Genomic DNA, 15376 nt, shown 5'->3' with positions numbered 1-15376 from the left:
GTTTACTATAATTGCAATAGGATGGTTTTACTGTAAATCTGAATGAAAATCTCTAGTCATTCTGCCATTACTATAAAATAAAATATTATACTCACTTCATCAGCCACAAACTCCTTACTCAGACCAAAATCTGTCAGTACCACATGGCCATTAGAATCAAGTAGAATATTCTCAAGCTTAATGTCACGATATATAATCCCCAACTGTAAAAACAAACAAATGTACATTTTAAAGCCATTTCTAAAAACTGAATTAGGACAATATTTTTTTAATCAACCTTTTAAAAAAAAAAGGTCATTTGCCTTTTCAGGGTCTATGGCTTTGGTGTTAGGGAAGATGCAACTTCTTCCATCTCAGACCTTATCAGATGGGTTCTCTAGACCTGTTGAATCAAGTCGCTGTTCTCTTTGTAAAGAGGGTTTATCTCTGTGGGGCAAGCTTTGGAGAACTTCCCTACTGATGACTGCCATCTTTCTGTCTTCCTCTTATTTCAACCTGGCTCAAGATGACTTTCAGGTGTCTTCTTAGCTAGATCTTGTCCTTATTGAAATCAGGGCCTAGATGCTATCCCTAAGCCTCTTTGTACTCAAGGCTAGCTCGCTACCACTTGTGCCACAATGCCACTTCCAGTTTTTGAGTGGGTTGTTGGAGTTAAGAGTCTCACTGGGACTTCTCTGCCTGGACTAGCTTTGAACTGCGATCCTCAGATCTCAGCCTCCTAAGTAGCTAGGATTACAGGCATGAGCCGCCAGGCCTCATAAAGCTTTTCTAATAAGTCAGATTTCACACTGCTCACTTCTTATACTTCCTTTTTCATTTTTCTTTGGTTTTTAATTTTTTTGTTTTATTGTTGTGATATATCCTCTTGCTATGTACTCCAGGCTGGCCTTAAACTCAACTTATAAAACCAATTAAATAACATTTATACAGTCATGCACTGCTTAATGTGAGGATTATATTTTTTAAAAATATGTTGTTAGGTGATTTTGTGCTTGTGCAAACATCATAAGAATCATGAGAGTATATGTCAACAACCCTATATATACAGCCAACTATATACCTCTCTTTCCAGATATAAATATACACACACATATATCTATATCTATATATAGTTTCTAGGGCTATAATGAACAAAACAGAAAAAGATTAAATCAAGCACAAAAGAAATGATTATACAGCAAGTATGGAGCTGCTGGCAGTGTAACATGGAATGCTTTTTTATATTAACCTTTTGTTATGAGTATAGTAAATTCATAAAAATGCAGTTATTATCTACATCAGAGTGTGACACTGTTATATGACTGCCAGCAGAGCATTGTCATAAACGTGAATAGTATGTAGCACAATGGCACGACAACATTGCTAAGTGAGGGGATTTTTTTTTTAAACTCCATTACAATCCTAGGGGAGCACTGTTGTATTTGTGGTCTATCACTGACAGAAATATTGTTATGCAGCCCATAACTATATATCTATTTTGTTTTGTGTATAAGTTTTGAAACAAAACATTGCAACTATAAAACAAAAATCTATCTATATAATGTTAGAGAGGTTTGGTCGACAGGAATTTTCCACTTCTTATTTTTAGTGATGGTATCCTAGATGAATGTTTTTAAACCCTGCAACAGTAATATTCTCAAATATATGAAAAGAATATTAATTACTCCTCAAAACTGAAACAAATTATACAAAGAAAGACACTAGGCAATTTTCCTCCAAGATCTTCAGTGGTTTACAAGAAACACGGGAAGGAAAACATGTAGATAGTGTCCATGTTGACAAGACATTTGACTTGAAGCACTACAGGCATCTAATAATGAGCAGTGCTTTGTTAAACAATCTCTTTGGTAATTTTTTTTTTTGGTCGATCCTGGGGCTTGAACTCTGGGCTTGGGAGCTGTCTTCAGCTCAAGGCCAGTGCTCTACCGCTTTAAGCCACAGTGCCACTTCCAGTTTTCTAGTGGTTTATTGGAGATAAGAGTCTCACGGACTTTCCTGCCCTCCTGCCCGGGCTGGCTTTGAACAGAGATCCTCAGATCTCAGCCTCCTGAATAGCTAGGATTACAAGCGTGAGCCACTGGCACCTGGCCTTGGAAAATATATATTTTTTTTAAGAAACAAGTTTTTTACTACTTGCTTATCTCATCACTTCCAAATAAATTTACATTTTTTTTCTCCTTGTGAAATCTACTATCAGTAGGTATATCACAATGAAGATTGCTGGCTTTGTGTTATATGTGTCGTTTTAGGCTAGTAAGATAAAGAGACAGCTGAGACCTGATTTACTATATTACTATCATGCCAAATCAATTACATTTAGATCCAGATTCATTGTGTACACTACTTCCATGCTTCTCACTACTATTTGATAATAATGAATATTCATGAATTTTTCTTGAGTAAAATGAACAGAATTAAAGTGTCACATAAATTTTTAAAAACCTGTATTTTCTAGCTAACCCATTGGAGGCCTGTGTTTTGTTTTCATTTTGGCATTTATGGTTAATTCTATCACTATTTTTATATTATAAAATACTACATCTAATCATAAGTTTCAGGAGTCTTTGTAGCCTATTCTGGGGTTCAATTTGTTTCTTGTATAATTACCTTATATCCCATAGATATAAAGCTTGTCACCAGACTGAAGATACTGTCCAAAGAAGTCCATATGTCTGTCCCCTGACCTAAATGGATTCTCGACATTTTTCCTACTCTCCCTTTCCACTGTACTGTCTATAGCCTGTCCTGACTGCCTGCTCTTTGTCCTTCTGTTTCTTATATATTTTTACCCGTTCCCCCATGTTTTCGTGTGTGCATGTGCTGGTACTGGGGTTGCACCTCAGAGAATGGGTGCTATCCCTGCTTTTTTGCTCAAGGCTAGTGCTCTACCACTTGAGCTACAACTCCACTTCTGGCTTTTGGTAGTTAATTGAAGACAAAGAGTTCCTGCTGGGACTGGCATCAAATTGCGAACCACAAATCTCATACTGAGTGGCTAAGATTATAGGCACGAGCCACTGGTGCCTGTACTTTTTTTTTTTTTTTTTTTTTTTTTTTACAGAATTTCTATGTATAGTTTAAGGGCAGGCCTCAAACTCATGATCCTTTTGTCTCACCTTCTGAACTGTTCTGACCTGTCTCCTTCCCTTACCACATATCCAGTCTTACTTTTGTTCTTTTTTTCTATTATCTTTTCCTACCCTTTCCAACTTACCACTTCCCTCTTTGATTTGATTTCTGGTGGATACCCCTGCCCATTTAAAACCTACTTCCTTCTTCCTTGCCTTTCCCTTTCAATTCTCTCCTCTTTTTTATGATCTATAACCAGCCCTTTAATCTCTGTTGATCATGCCTAGGGTAAGATCTAACTATAACAAAACAAAAAATAGTGACTTCACAGTGTTCCTGTATTGCTGAAATTTAGTCACTCAAGCCAGACTAGCCATCAGTTTATGACCTTATCCTCTTAGGAATCAACGGTTTTAGTACCCTTCTTTCTCTAACAAAGAAACACAAAAGCTTATGCTACATGGTGACTCTTTGTTTCTACAATAATGCTTCCTGATAAATTAAAAAATTAAGTCATTTCATGGGTCAAAATTAACAGAAACTTCAGCAATATAAAAAGAAAGTTTACATTTGTTGTATAGAGTTCTAATGAGTTCATGAACACAATCTTCATGGAAAGATTTTAGTGAGTGCATGGGAGACAATGGAGGGAGAGAATGGGTTGGGGCAGAAGAAAACCAGCATGGGAGAGAAAGCAGAGAGGCTCATTCTCTGGCCTCTACCAACGATGGCAGACCAAGACTGCCATGGAGTAAGTCACAATTAAGGAAACACACATTATGCTTTTGTTTCATTTTATAGGTCATTTTAAGAACTAAAATGACACTTCATAATACATACAGCATTAGGATTTTTTAAGGCAAGTGCTCTGAAGTTTTTGTTTTTGTTTTTTTTTGGGTCTGGTCGTGGGGCCTGAACTCTGGGCCTGGGCACTGTCCCTCAGCTCTTCAGCTCAAGGCTAGCGCTCTACCACTTGGGCCACAGCGCCACTTCCAGCTTTTTCTTTTTCTTATGTGGTGCCGAGGAATCGAGCCCAGGGCCTCAGGCATGCAAGGCAAGCACTCTACCACTGAGCCACCTTCCCAGCCCCTAGGATTTTTAAAGAAGAAAACAAAACTATGCAGGTTCTACCAGCAACCACAATAGAAAAGGAGATTCGTGAACAAGAGAATTGTGAAACAAAAGATGGCAATGTTGACAACCTCCACCAAGACAATAACCCCATGAAAACATTAGCTGGCTAAGCTGTCAGCACCTCAGTTAGCAGACTGTGGAAAAAAAGTCCAAAGATAACACATCTTACCTTGTGCAGGTGTTCAAGGGCAAGCACAATCTCTCCGATATAGATCTGCACCTCATGCTCTGTGAAACGCTCTCTTTGAGAAAGGTGAGTAAAAAGCTCTCCACCATTTATATAATCTAAAAATGAAATATATTTTTTCTTTCTTTGACTTGTATTCATAAACAAAAGGAAGCATCTCCTTTTTAATCACTTTGAACATAAGGCATTGATGTTAACGACACTTTTTTCAGTATTTGGTACTTAGAAAAATATTACTAGGTTCATATAGGAAAACCATTTCATAAGGTGATGACTGCCTTCAGCCAATCAAATCAGTTTGCAAAAAGTACTCATCTGATTTAAACCAATACAACCATTACATAAAATCAACATATATTTAGAAGCATTTTTCTAAATAGAGCCTATCAGAAACCTCTGCCATTGCTGTACAATGTACTTACTGAAAAATGGCAAGCATCAGCTATCAAGACAACCAAACTCAAACCAAATCAACAAACAAAGCACAAGTAAAACTCCAGCTTGTCTTATTACCTTTTTTATGTAGTACTGAGGAATTGAACCCAGGGCCTCATGCATGCTAGGAAAGCATTCTAACTCTAAGCCACATTCCTAGTCCCCCACCTTGTCTTATGTAATAGATGTCAGTCACTATTTTTAAGATCTACAAGCAAAGTCCCTTTTCTTAGGATTGTCTGTGTATACTTCCTAAAATATATGTTAGTCAATAGGTAGCTTTTTTTTTTTTGCTCCATAGCTATAAAATAAAAATAAAAAGGTGAACAAAGTAAAAAAGTATAACCAACAAATGAAAACATTCAAAATTAAAAGGTTCCAATTTCTCTTCCCCATTTATCCCAATGGGAATAATAAAATAGGACACATTATGGCTGCAGTAACAAATAATAAGGGAGCAGGCTGATTAAAAAAAATCAGGAGGTGAGCACTAGCTACTCAGGAGGCTAAGATCTGAGGATTGTGATTTGAAGCCAGCCCGGCAGGAAAGTCTGTGAAATTTGTATCTCCAATTAGTCAGAGAAAAAGCTGGAAGTGGTGATGTGGCTCAAGTGGTAGAGTGCTAGCCTTGAACTAAAAAGGAGCTCAGGGACAGCACGCAGGCCCAGAGTTCAAGCCCCAGGATCAGCCAAACAAAACAAAACAATTAGGTTATTAATTGGCTCTGATAAGGCATCATAAAAATGGATAACTCAATACTACTTTATGTAACAATGATATGAATTATAACTTTAGAAATTGTCCTAAATTATAAAATAAACTTTTTTGCAAAAAAAAAAAAAAAACCTAAAAACTTAACCTAAACTAGCTAGGCATTGGTGGTTCACACCTGTAATCCTAGCTACTCAGGAGATTTTTATCTCAAACTACCAAAAAAGCTGGAAGTAGAGCTGGGGCTCAAGTTGTAGAACACCAGCCTGAGCAAAGAAGTTAAAGCAACACTCAGGCTCTGAGTTCAAGCCCTAGTACTGGCATACACACAGAGACAGACAGACAGACAGACAGACAGACAGACAGACAGACACACACACACACACACACACACACACACACACACACACACACACACACACACACACACACACACACACACACACACACCTTAAACTACAGTTTCACCAGAGACTAAACACGGCTACAATACAGCACATCTGGATGAGAAACAATTTATATTTAGAAGAATCAGAGATGTCATATAAGCTTTTCTTCTGAAAAATCTGAAGTGAGTATCCCTGGTATATTTACTTGTTGAGTTTACTTCAATTTGATAACACAAAGCCAACTGACAAAAATATTTTTTTTCCTTTTTAGTGAATATGATAGCAAAACTCACTAAGAATAGTAAAGTTAGCCAGACACCAGTGTCTCATGCCTGGAATCCTAGAAACTCAAGAGGCTAAGATCAGAGGATAAGAGTTCAAGGCCAGCCTAGGTAGGAAGGTTAGAGAGACTCTTATCTCCAATTAACCACCAAAAAGCAGAAGTAGAGCTGTAGCTCAAGTGGTAGAGTGTTAGCCTTGAATGAAAAAACTCACAATCAGCTCCCAGGCCAGGAGTTCAAGCCCCAGGACTGGCATACAGAACAGAGGTAAAGTTTACCAGAATAAAAAAGGCACTTCCAGAGGCCAAAACACATAGTTTCAGAAAGATCACATGTTTTTCTTTTACATTACCCACTTAACTTCAAGTCCCCAAGAGCAGGTGCAACTGAATCAAAGACTTCAAATAGCCACTTCATAGAGAGTCCATCACCTCCTCAAATGTTATCACACCAGTTATTAAAGACTTGGGCCACTGCAACTGTCTTGCTTTTCTGCAAATGTTTTCTTGCACACTTGTTTTATCTGCCAAACAGGCTTTTTAAGAATGAGGATCAACAGATAAGTGCCTGTATGCAGTAAACAATAGATACACACAGTGCTAATTAACTGAATAAAAACTCCTTATGTTGGATGTTATGTAGGGTCTCTGAAAACAATCACTGAAACTCAAAAAAATTAATATGCAATTTAAAAATCCATTAGTGTCCCCAGAGGCAATGTGACACAGAAGATTGTGTAACTGATAGATTAGATGGCTCCACTCATGTCCTGCCTGGAACAAATTGAAGATGTCTGTTCTTCAACTCTTATTAAACAGGAATAACAACTACTTATGGAATACTGTTCCTTAGAACATGGAAGGTGCTTAATTTTCACTTAGTGGAGAGACTGAGGAAAAGTATACATTTAAGGAGACAAACTTACAGTGTCAAGTAAACTATCTCCTACTTTGAAACAGGCTGACTTGATAGCATAAGAACCTGATATTCAAAAAACAGCAGCATTTTCTACAGGTGCAGGCCTGTGAACAGCAAACTGTTCAAGGATCCAGGCAACCACCGTGGTAAAGCTGATACTGAGACTGTCCAAGAGTATCCTGGTGAATGAGGTCAGTGGTACTTGCAGGCAGAGGCAGGAGGTGCTGGTAGTAATTCCTTGAAGAGCTAAGCATTTGTTCCCTCCATCTGTGATGTCACTCTACCATCTACCAACCTTTTTACAACTTCTGTTGTAAGGTTTTGTTGCCCAGTTGGATTTTCACTTTCATCTGAGACTTATCTCCAATCTCATGATATTCACCACTTGATGTATAAAACCAATTGTCTTTAGTGAGTTGTACAGCCATCATAATCAACTGGACAACATTCTCATTACTCACTATATCCCCATATTCCAAATGATCTCATCATTTCTTTAATTCCTTGTGCTTCTGGTACCTGGTCTAAGAAGCCACTGTCAAACCCAATGTCACACACAAAAAAGTACCCAAATGTTTTGAATTAACTTTTGTTTGTGTTATGAAGTACGGCCCAAATTTATACTTTTTTTTTTTTTTTTTTTTTTTGCATATAGCTATCTGGTTGTTTCAACACCATTTGTTGAAGAGAGTGCTCTTTCCACATTGTCTCTTGCTGAAAAACTAGTTGACTGTAAATGTGAGGATTTCTGGACTCCCAATTCTATCCTACAGATCTACATTCATCTAAATGTCCATTCTTACACCAGTCACATGTTTCTCAATTCTAATAGCTTTTCAGTCAGTTTTTGTTTAAATTTTTTTTCCTGTTTAACACTGAGACCGTGAACTGTACTCCAACAATCTTCCTTCCTCAGTCTCCCAACAGCTAGGACTACGGGTACACACGACTAAACCTGGCTAGGAATAAAATTTGAAAATATGAGGTGTGAGTTTCTAACTTTATTCTTCCTCTTCAAAACTCTTTTAGAGGTTGAGTGTGTGGTGGTTTACTCCTGCAATCCTAGCTACTCAGAGGTACATATAGGGAGTGGGGTGGAGGTGGGGGAGGGAATCATGGTTCAAGGACAGCTGGGCTAAAAAGTTAATGAGTACTTTTTCAATGTAAAAAGCTGGATCTGCTGGTGCATGTTTGACTTCTTGCTACATCAAAAGCATATAGTAGAAAGACTGCAGTCAGACCAGGCCAGACAAGAAAGTGAAAACCAACCTGAAAAACTAAAGCAAAAAGCATAGGAGGCCTGGTTGAAGTGGTAGAGCACCTGCCTAAGCGTCATCAAATATACTACCTCAAAAATAAATAAATGAGCTACTGTATTTTGATATTTCAGGCCCCATAATTTTCTATGTGAATTTCTGGATCACTTGGTTAATAAATTTTGGAACTCAGAAGGGATAGTAAGAGAAAAACAAAGGAGAGGTAACAATGCTTGCCAAAAAATGTACTCACTCCCTTACTCATGTAACTGTAACCCCTTTGTACAGCACCTTTATAATAAAATAAAAATTTAAAAGATTTTGGAACTCCCGTTACTCCAAGAATAGTAAATCAATGTATGAAAATGTGGTATCCTTTCATTTTTGGGGTTATATTTCATTTTCAGCAATATTTTGTTGAGTTATGTATTTTTTATTGCCAACTGTTTTTTTCCTTTCTGATTCTACAGCAAATAGAATTGTTCTCTTAATTCTATTTTCAGATAAAAATCTGAAAGTGAAACAATTCTGCAAGTGTAAAAAATGTCAGTTAACTTTTGTATGTTACTCTTAAATTTTTGCTTAGCTAGTTTATTAACACCGATTTCTCAGAACCACCTACTTACAAAATCATTTTTAAGTGTTTCTTCTTCCTTTCTAATTGAAAGGCCTTTTGTAACCTTATCCTTATCCTGTCCAAATGTTAAATAAAGTGGTCATTCTGAATTACTGTTCCTGATTTTACCTTCTAGGTAGGTATTATATTAACTGTGGGCCGACTGTGTGTTTTTCATTTTGTTGAGGGTTTTTTTTTTATCATAAATGGATGAATTTTGTCAATTTTTTTCTATGCTACTGAAAAACTATATGAATCTTTTATTGATATGGTACAGTATCAAGTTGATTCTTGGTTATTAAGACACTTTGCATCCTTGGAACAAGTCCTACTTACCAATATTATAAATCCTATTCACTGCTGAATTCCATTTGGTAGAATTGTTTGAGAAATTCTGCATTCATATTCCTAAGGGACATTTATTGCAGTTTTCTTGTGGTATTTTTCTTTAGGTTAGTTTGTTTGAGGTACTACTAGTCTCTTTGGATAATAAGGTGTTTTCTATTTTTCAGATGAATTTGTAAAATGTTGGCCTTCTTTCTAAATGTTCAGTAACATCACCACTGAAAATACTTGGTTGTTTTCTCCAAGCTCATTTTTCACTATTAGTAGTGCTATTACTAGTAGTTAAATCTCTTTACTTGTTATAGGTTTATTTAGAATTTATATTTCTTCTTGAATCAGTTCTAGTACTCTGTGATATGATACTCTAGAAATATTCCTCTCCCTCTCTTTGCCTCTACAACTCCTTCCTTGCACCTTAAACTCCATAGGCAATCTAGGCTGGCCTGAAACTGCTGCTATCCAAGTTACCTAATATGAAGCAACTGTCTAACTCTATGTTGTTACATAGCTATTTATGGTAACTTCTTGTGATTCTTTTTTGTTTTCTGCTGTTTTCATATTCTCTGATTTTTTAAAATATAATTTCTCCTTGCTTTAAGTTTAGTTTGCTGTGTGTGTGTGTGTGTGTGTGTGTGTGTGTGTGTGTGTGTGTGTGTGTGTGTGTGTGTCTGTGTGTGTGTGTCTGTGTGTGTCTGTGTGTCCTGGGGCTTGAAATCTAAGCTTGGGTTCTGTAGTTGAGCTCCAAGCCATACCTCCCCTCCCCACCCCCCTACCACCGCCCCCACCCCCCAATTCCAGCTCTACTTCTGGCTTTTTGGTAGCTTACTGGATGAGAGTCTTAGGTACTTTTCCTGCCTGAGCTGGCTTCAAAACACAATCCTCAGATATCAGCTCCTGAATAACTAGAATTACTGTCATGGAGTCACTGGTGTCCAGCTTGTTGTTCTTTTTGTGATGTCTTAGGGTAGAAAATTGAATTGGTTTGCGATTTTCCTTTTTAAAAAAAAACTGGTTGATTATGTTTTCCCACTAAGCAAGCATTACTTTAGAAATATTCTGTAGTGTCTTTATTTTCTCTAAAGTATTCTTTTACTTCTTCAACACTGTTTATTTTAGTACTAGATTGTTTAATTTGCACATAATAGCTGTGAATAACTAAAATTTCTTTGTTATTGATTTCTAGTCTTACTGAGACAACACAGTTATGGTCAAACAATATACTTTTTATGATCTTAACCTTGAATATGTTGGTGATTTATGGGATGAAATGTTGTCTATCCTAAAGAATATTTCATGTGTACCTGCGAAAAACATGTATTCTGCTGCTGTTGTTTAGAAAGTTCTATTATGTATCTGTAACATCTAAGTGGTTTAGAGTGTTGATCAATTCTTCTTTTTCCTGGTTGATATTTTCACTAGTTAGGTTTACATTTTATTGAAATAGGATGTTATTGTTTAATTGTCTATTTCCTCTTCTACTTCTTTCCACTTTTGCATGTCTATCCATGTGGGCCTATGTTGTAAGGTGCTCATATGTTTACAATCATTTTTCTAAAGGGTTGGTCCTTCTGATCATAAAATGTTCCATTTAATCTCTAGTAAACTTTTATTGTTGTTGTTTTGTGCCTATTTTATCTGTTACTAGTATAATCACTCCAACTTTCTGGTAACTGCTGTTTGCATGATGTATCTCTTTTCATCCTTTCCCCCTTTGGTATATTTGAATATATATTGTATCTCCTTAAATAGTCTATAGTTGGGTCTTTTACCCCCGGTCTGAAAATTTCTGCTCTTTGGCTGGAATAATATTTAACTATTCATATCTAACATTTTATTAATTATAGGTAGATTTATATTTGTCATTTTACTTTATTTATTATTATTATTATTATTATTATTATTTTTGCCGGTCGTGGGGCTTGAACTCTGGGCTTGGGCGCTGTCCCTGCGCTCTTCAGCCCAAGGCGAGTGCTCTACTGCTTCAGCCACAGCGCCACTTCCTTTTTTATTATTTATTAATATCTCATGTATTCTTCTGTTTCTTTCCCTTTATTTCCTTACCTTTCAATAGGTGAATATCTTATAGTATAACATACTAAATCCTTTAATGAACTTTTACATTATTTTATTAGTAGTTGCTATACAACTTGCTGTATACTGTTAACATACAAATAGCATAAGATTTAGGCTAATTTAACTTTAGTGATATATAGAAACTTTACTCCTATTCAGCTTTCTGCTCTCCTCTTCCTTTCTGTGATATTAATGTGAGACACAGTGTAACTATTCACCACTGGCTCTTTGTATCCACATTCATTGATTGAATCAACTGCAGACTAACAGATTTTGGGAAAGAATGTGTGCTGAACTCATAGAGACTATTTTCTTGTCCCTAGTCCTTTAACAATAAAATATAACAACTATTTACAAAGCATTTATATTGTGTTAGGTAGCATAAGAAATCAAAAGATGATGTAAAGTATACAACAGAATGTACATAACTTATATGTAATCCTATGCAGCAATTTATGTAAGAGACTGAACCATTGTGGTTTCTGGTCTGCAGGTAGAGGTAGATCTTGAAATCATCCCCCATGCACGCTGAGGAACAACTACATATTGCACACCTAACAATACATAATATATTACAGTTATTACTTTATATATATATATTTATCTTTTAGAAGAGAGAACAACTACATATTTGTAAATTTTTCTTTTCTTTCTTTTTTTTTTCTGGTCATGGGGCCTGAACTCTGGGCCTGGGCGCTGTCCCTCAGCTCTTCAGCTCAAGGCTAGCGCTCTACCACTTGAGCCACAGCGCCACTTCCCACTTTTTTTTCCTTTTTTGCTTATGTGGTGCTGAGGAATCGAACCCAGGGCCTCATGCATGCAAGGCAAGCACTCTACCACTGAGCCACCTTCCCAGCCCCATATTTGTAAATTTTTTGAGTAGTCTTCCGAGCTACCAATTTTTATTCTCTTCTTGCTTGGGAGGATTCAAATGATCTGATTTCAACATCCCACCCTCCACCTCTGTTTTTTTTCAATTGCTCTGTCTTCCTTACTTAATAACTTGGCCTAGTTATTAGGGTAAAGTCTATTTCATATGCAGTGTGGAGCCTCCAATGTTGCTCCTCAGAGAACAAAGCCTTGAATATCTGAACAACGGTTCCAGTGGGTTCTTCTCTCTTTCCCTGCTGGCCATGCTGTCTGCCTCTGCTAGTATTACAACCAGTTATTAGGCTCCACTAATTGCTGGCTTGTTTGTTGTTCTGTTGTTTCCCATCATGCTCGGAGGAATCAATTACTCCAGTCCAACCAAATCTGATCCAATAAACTCAGGCCTCTGCAAGGGGTAGTTAGAGGCCAGAGTTTGAGGTTTACCCTGACTCCAGGACAGCTCTTCATTGTTCACATTTAACTTGTTGCTCTAATGAAGACACCAACCTCCTCTTAATTACATATACCATACCACTATGATCCACCAAAGGTAGCCCAATCTTTTAGTAAGGTCTCTCTGTTCTTCTGAACCACCTCTCCCCCTGGGAAAAACATCTCTGAGCCACTGCTCTAGAATTGAGTGAGGACAGTGACTCCCTTCATGGAGTCACATTCTTATTTTCTTAGCAGATGCTGAGGAAGGGCAGCAGTCTCCGGTCTTCCCAGCTTGCCTCTCAAAGGATGGGATCCTCACTCCCTAATCAGAGTACAGCTGTAGTGATCAGAACTTCCTATGCTCAGCTTACTGAGCAGATGGCCCCTGTGTTCTAGAAACAGGCCGTGGAGGGAGCCTCTAGACTCTCAGCTTAAGTATTTCCCACTCTCTCTTGTTAAACATTTAAATGGTTCTGTCCACTTTCTTTTATATAGGAATTCTAGAACAGCTTCTCTGTATCTGTTTTTTACAACAATCTGCTTGGGTGTTATTTCAGCAATTTTATTTCTAAAGTTCATTTTGGAGACAAGTAAAATTTTAGAATATTGAGTTTTCCCATCATATATGTGTTGTAACTGTAACATGAAGGTTTTATTTAATTTCTCTCAGTAGTGTACTCTAATTTATAGAGCAAATTTATTACCAAGTATTTTATGTTTTAAAAAATATACTACAAAGGATATTTAAATTCTACTTTACAATTATTGTATGCCAGTGTATAGAAATACATTTATACCTTTTTGCTTTTATTTTGAAGCAGTAATAAATTTATAGCGAAGATACAAGTGCATTACATAGAATTCTTGAACCATTTAACCAACCAGCCCTGTCATGTGTATTCCATACCACAACATAGTCATTAAAAGATCAGAAAATTAACATGACAATATTATTTACCATCTAATCCTCAGGTCTAAATTCAAGTCATCAAAACTGTTCTCTATATATCTTTTATAAGCGAACAGATCCAATTCAGAATCAAATGTCAGGGTCAGATGGCTATCTATTTTCTCTAATTTGTAACAATGTCTCTCAGTCTTCCCTTGCCTGGCATAACCTTGATGTTTTTGAAACTTAAAAATTGTTAATTTTGTAAACTAGCTTGAAAATGAGTTCCTCTCACACAGTGAGCATCTTTGGGAGGAAAAAGTGGCAGTGACACTGTTCTTGTACTTGCTTCTCAATTCATTCTATGATCTATGAGTTTTATTTCGGTCATTCAATGAAGGTGGTATCTCTTTTGCTTCATCATAGAGAGTGCATATCTCATCTCATCTCTATAATGGACAATTTTGGAAAAGTAGTTTGAAACTACGTAATTCTTCTAACCCTATCAAACTATCAATTTATTTCTATCTGAATGAGTTCATAGTTCTATTCAACTGCTTTAAACTGTGTTAATGTATCTGAAGACTGAGTTCTTGGATCCAGAAATGGTAGAAACCAGATCAGAAATTTTGGTCAAGACTTCCACTGGGATATCTGCCCACCAAGATCAGAGACATAGTTCTTACTAAGAGCAATTCCCAAAAGGCATCTAGCAGATTAATTCCTGTCCAAGGTTCTCACCCAGGTCCTTCATGTAAATAAAGAATTTAGACTTGCTAGTGTTCGTGTCTGTCTGAGGTTCCTTGCAGGCAGCTTTGTCACTAGGAAAAGGCAGGTTGTTGGCAGGTACTGACTCTTACTTGCACCTGTGTTAGCAGCTGCTGTAGTTTTAATTTGGGAGCTGTATATGCCCTTTTGTGGCTTATCTATGAAAGCACAAAATATGTGCTGCCCATGGGAACTTGTTCTGTGCCCTATGGGAGGTGCCCAACTGTCTCAGTCGATCATTTATTCTGACTCTGGGGATGTATTACTGGCTACTCAGGTATAACCCTTCTTAGAAGTATCCACACACCTCAGAAGGATCTATTCCAAGTCTGTCCCATGAGTTGAGGGACTGCTGAAATCTTTGTCAGTTCCTTCAGCCTCAAGAATTGCTCTCATCCAGGCTACCTAAGACTGTCTCTCCACATAGTCACAGAATCCTTCTTTCCCTGATCTCTTCTTCTCTCTTCCACAACTTGTAGTTATTTGGTTAGTCCCAAACTCTAGCTTCCCACCCCAAAGCCTTGTAAGGTTACCATTTCTGGACTACATTTTTTACCTCCTATTTTTCATATTCTTAAAGAAAAATATATTTATATGTATAAGGGAAAGCAAATGTAGTAACTAAGAGCACAGGTCTTTGGTATCAGACAATCCAAATATGACAGCGCTCTATCCTTTATTAGCTGTGCATCACTGAGTAAGATGCTTAATCACTCTGGATGCAAATCCATACTAGAAAAGAAAAATATTATTGCTTTCTAGGGTTTGTCCTTTCATTTTGCAACCATCTGGGTTCTTATTATATGCCAATCATTTTTTTACACACAAAGCACTGAATAATAATTTAAAAAATCTCCACTTTAGTGAAGCTTGAAATCCAGAAAGAAGAAAGAAACTAAGTAAATTAGGTATTATTATATGCCAGGAAGTAAGGATTACTATGGGAAAATGGAAGAGATAGAAGGGGGCAGGGAGTGCCAGTGTAGAGACAAGAATTCAA

General features: G+C 37.0%; 1 protein-coding gene across 1 annotated transcript in view; it reads right to left on the bottom strand.

The window, feature by feature from the left end:
* The window catches only part of LOC138810517 (ribosomal protein S6 kinase alpha-5-like), a 153126-nt gene that overhangs the window by 59946 nt on the left and 77804 nt on the right, over positions 1-15376 (bottom strand). The window contains exons 4-5 of the mRNA XM_069997740.1: positions 4373-4488; positions 96-203 (exon numbers count right to left, since the gene is read on the bottom strand). Of these exons, the coding sequence (XP_069853841.1) occupies positions 96-203; positions 4373-4488 (224 nt within the window). The remainder of the gene's footprint in view (positions 1-95; positions 204-4372; positions 4489-15376) is intronic.

Source organism: Dipodomys merriami, unplaced genomic scaffold (assembly GCF_024711535.1).
Source record: "Dipodomys merriami isolate MVZ:Mamm:240054 unplaced genomic scaffold, mDipMer1.0.p SCAF_50, whole genome shotgun sequence".
Lineage (NCBI taxonomy): Eukaryota > Metazoa > Chordata > Mammalia > Rodentia > Heteromyidae > Dipodomys > Dipodomys merriami.
The sequence above is the reverse complement of the archived record's forward strand: the minus strand, read 5'-3'. Positions and strand labels throughout refer to the sequence as shown.